Source organism: Poecilia reticulata, linkage group LG5 (assembly GCF_000633615.1).
Source record: "Poecilia reticulata strain Guanapo linkage group LG5, Guppy_female_1.0+MT, whole genome shotgun sequence".
Taxonomy (NCBI): Eukaryota; Metazoa; Chordata; class Actinopteri; order Cyprinodontiformes; family Poeciliidae; genus Poecilia; species Poecilia reticulata.
This window is the reverse complement of record NC_024335.1, coordinates 220,586-224,157: the sequence shown is the minus strand read 5'-3', so window position 1 is coordinate 224,157 and position 3,572 is coordinate 220,586. Positions and strand designations below refer to the sequence as shown.

The 3,572-nt window shown below is 37.7% G+C and overlaps 1 protein-coding gene across 2 annotated transcripts in view; it reads left to right on the top strand.

Moving 5' to 3' along the window:
- The first annotated feature begins 2,097 nt into the window (after nucleotides 1–2,097).
- The window catches only part of ergic3 (ERGIC and golgi 3), a 21,027-nt gene continuing 19,552 nt past the window's right edge, over nucleotides 2,098–3,572 (top strand). For both annotated transcript variants that reach the window (XM_008408202.2, XM_008408203.2), the window contains exon 1: nucleotides 2,098–2,185. In XM_008408202.2, coding sequence (XP_008406424.1) covers nucleotides 2,098–2,185 — 88 coding nt within the window. The remainder of the gene's footprint in view (nucleotides 2,186–3,572) is intronic.

Sequence of the window (3,572 nt, the reverse complement as noted above, 5' to 3'; positions counted from 1 at the left end):
GGTTTGGGCCTGAGGACGGAAGTGACGTCTTTATTTATCTGAGCTGACATTCTGATTCTCACTCATCTGTTTAGGTTGATAAACATTTTCCAGCACATTTCCACTTCGGTGTAAGATGGCAATGTCCAAACTTCCCCACGAGGATTAAAATCGTCGAGACAAAATAACTCACCGGCCAAAATAATGAACAATTTTTAAATTAAAATCACAAATATTCTAAGTAGGCCTGTCGCAAACGATAAATCAATTAATCGGACGATAAATTAAACATATCGACCTCATTTTAATTATCGTCTCTTTCTGTTGATGACACTGAATGAAAAAGGCTCCGGTCTCCACTGACCCTCCCTTCCTATTTCCTTAGACTAATATCCAGCGACTGTCGGCCCATTTTAAACCTGAGACATCAGCTGACAGGTTTAACGGTTCATCGGGTTCGTCGAGCCGTGTGGTGTCCAGCCACATGGACACTAAATAACGGCTACCAGTCCAGTTAACTAATTTAAATCAGGCATTAATCAATACTTTACTAGAATCTACCTGTGATGATGTGGCTCAGCTAAAGTTCTGACTGAATGAAAATCATTATAACTTATTTATGTCACGTTAACGAAGAACAGCTGAAAACTTACCGGGTTCATCAACTGAGGTAGTAATTTGGCTCCAACTCCTCTCCTGGTCATTTCTATATTCTTTGCACCAAATGTTGAATAAATATTAATGTTGTTTCCACAAATCATCTCTGATGTCCGCTGGACTTCATGTTGCGTCGTTTCAGCTGTTTGGGATTCCCCTCCGTCATCTCCCCTCAGAAAGCAGGAGGAGAATCCGTGCTTTCTGATTGGCTCCCTGTCACATTCGGCGTTAAGTTCCCAGTCAGGGAAAAACCCTGATTTAGATCGGAGCGGGAACGACGATCTAAATCACACTGCAGGATGATCGGTTACAAAATCACTGACAATCTTAGATCAGCCAACGATCTACGATGGTCATGAGGGGAAAATAGGAGCTAAAAATGGTGAAGTGTGAATTATTGCATCAGGTAGTGGGATGTTCCCATCTTCTCTATCTAAATCTAGTGATTATTGAAGGACAATATAATATACAGACTTTATAATCTGCACTGTTTTGGTTGAATGCAGTATTTATTTCCACTTTGGCTTTAAGTTGATTAGTTTTTATTCATTTTGTTCATGGAGACTGAGAATCCATTAACACTGGAACGGATTCAGTTTATCAGTTCCAGTGTTTTCTTTTGAAAATAAAGTGTTTCTATCTATGGCAGGGAATCACATGCATTATTACGTAATTTCCATTAAATCAGTGTCAAAAGGTCTTGAAACAATATTATCGTTTATCACAATAATATTTTAGACAATTAATCGTCCAGCAAAATGTGTTATCATGACAGGCCTAATTCCAAGGAGTTTTTACTTTTACCTATAAGCTACGGTGCAATATTTTAATTAAACCGATTTTAGAAATAGGAAATGGATGTGTAAGTTATTGCAGATCCAAAACCCAAAAAAGGTTTAGCATGTTTTGTCTTTATTAAATGCATCAAGTCTGCAAATAATTTTTGTTTTTTAATTAGGTTTGGATATATCAGACAATGCAATCCTATTTGCGATAAATACTTTGGCCGCACTTCAGACCCTCTGGTGTAAAAAAGCCTGATCCTCAGTAATTCAATCAGTTGGCAAAAACCCCATTTACCACTTTAAAGGTTACAATAATGTACATTTTTCACCTCCATTTTGTCATACAAAAAAAGGTTACCAGAGGTTTGTCAACGCAAAATTGCACACAAAGGAAAAAGTGTTCTTTCATGTAAACATGAACAAACATGTTTGTTTTTATTCTTTTGTTTTGTTGTTTTCTTTTTATTGAATAATTCTCGTCATTTATACTGTCAAAGGTCCTGATGTTGAATAAAGTTTAGCAGAAAGAACAGCAGAAGAAATTGACGCGGCTGCCGCTGATTGGTCCAACGGTGTGTCACGTGGTCCGGAAGTGAAGGGTCCCGATGTGTTTCTGGAGTGCAGGAGGGTTCCGATAAGATTCTGCGGTGTTCGGCTGGATTTCCTGGTGGAGAAAATGGACACATTAAACAAACTGAAGCAGTTTGACGCTTATCCTAAAACTCTGGAGGATTTCCGGGTGAAGACGTGGGGAGGAGCGACCGGTAGGAGTCTAACCGACCCGAACCGCGGGGCTAACGGCTGCCGCTGGTGCAGACAGCAGGGAAACGGTCGTTATTTCTGTGTATCGGATCATTTTTACAGTTTAATTAGCATATTGTAGCTCCTCGTCTTTAAACCTGAACTCTTGTACTTTCTGGGAGTTTATTTCACAGAACGACTAAAAACTCAATGGCACTAAGGCAGCTGTTGACAAATAGGTTTATTTGTATATATTTTTAATGATTGAGCCTGTAGTTATATATTATTATCAGGTAGAATAAACTCGGTTTCTTATCTTCCACATCAAACAGCATGTAGACATTTGTGACCTTTTTAAAACATCGAGGTTTTCTTTCAAAACTCAATGGTTCAGTTAAAAGATGCAGAGAAATTAGAATTTCTGATCACAATATAAAATATTTAAAAGCAATAAAATTACAAGAAATGTACATAAAACGGCTACATGTTAATGAATTGCCTCCGGTGACTCGCAGTTTTTATTTAAATGCGTTAAATGAAGTTTACTGTCATTTTTTAACTAATTCTGCAGCTTCGAGTCAAAAAGCATAAAAATTCACTAAATGTTTCTACTTTAATTTTCTACTTTTTTAGACCGAAATGGAGAGAAAAACACATTTAGGGTTGAAAATATCCTTTAAATAATCCTCATGTAATCACAACCTGGGATTTCCCAGAATAAACAGTCAGATGTGATTCGTTACTTTAATTAAATATCCCGTTTAAAAAATGATATTAATCTCTAAAGATGATGAGAATTTTATTGAAACAAATTAACAATATTTAGGGAGGAGTGTCTTAAAAATACAAGAGATAAAAACTGGTTATAATAAATAACCCTATTAGAACAAATAACAGATATGAGATATAATTAAATAAAAGAAAAATACAAATCTAAAGATTTTATTATTTATTGAACTTTGTTTTTAATGCATTTAAATGATGTATAGAAATGTATTTATTCCAATTTTATAAAAAATTACATATTTTGGGGAATATTGGAAAATAAATGGCAACTTTATTTATCACACCTCTATAAGGACATTCAACGTTCTTCACAGGAAAATATAGCAACAAAGAAAACTACATGAAAAACTAGAAATATCTCCGTCCATCCATCCATCCATCCATCCATCCATCCATCCATCCATCCATCCATCCATCTTATCCGGGTCGGGTCTCGGGGTCAGCAGCCTCAGGAGGCCCAGACTTCCCTCTCCAGCCTCTTCCAGGTCCTCCAGGAACCCCAAGGCGTTCCCAGGCCATAGAGAGACATCGTCCCTCCAGCGTGTCCTGGGTCTCCCCTCCTCCCGGTGGGACCTGAACTCCTCACCAGGGAGGCGTCCAGGAGGCATCCTGACCAGATGCCCG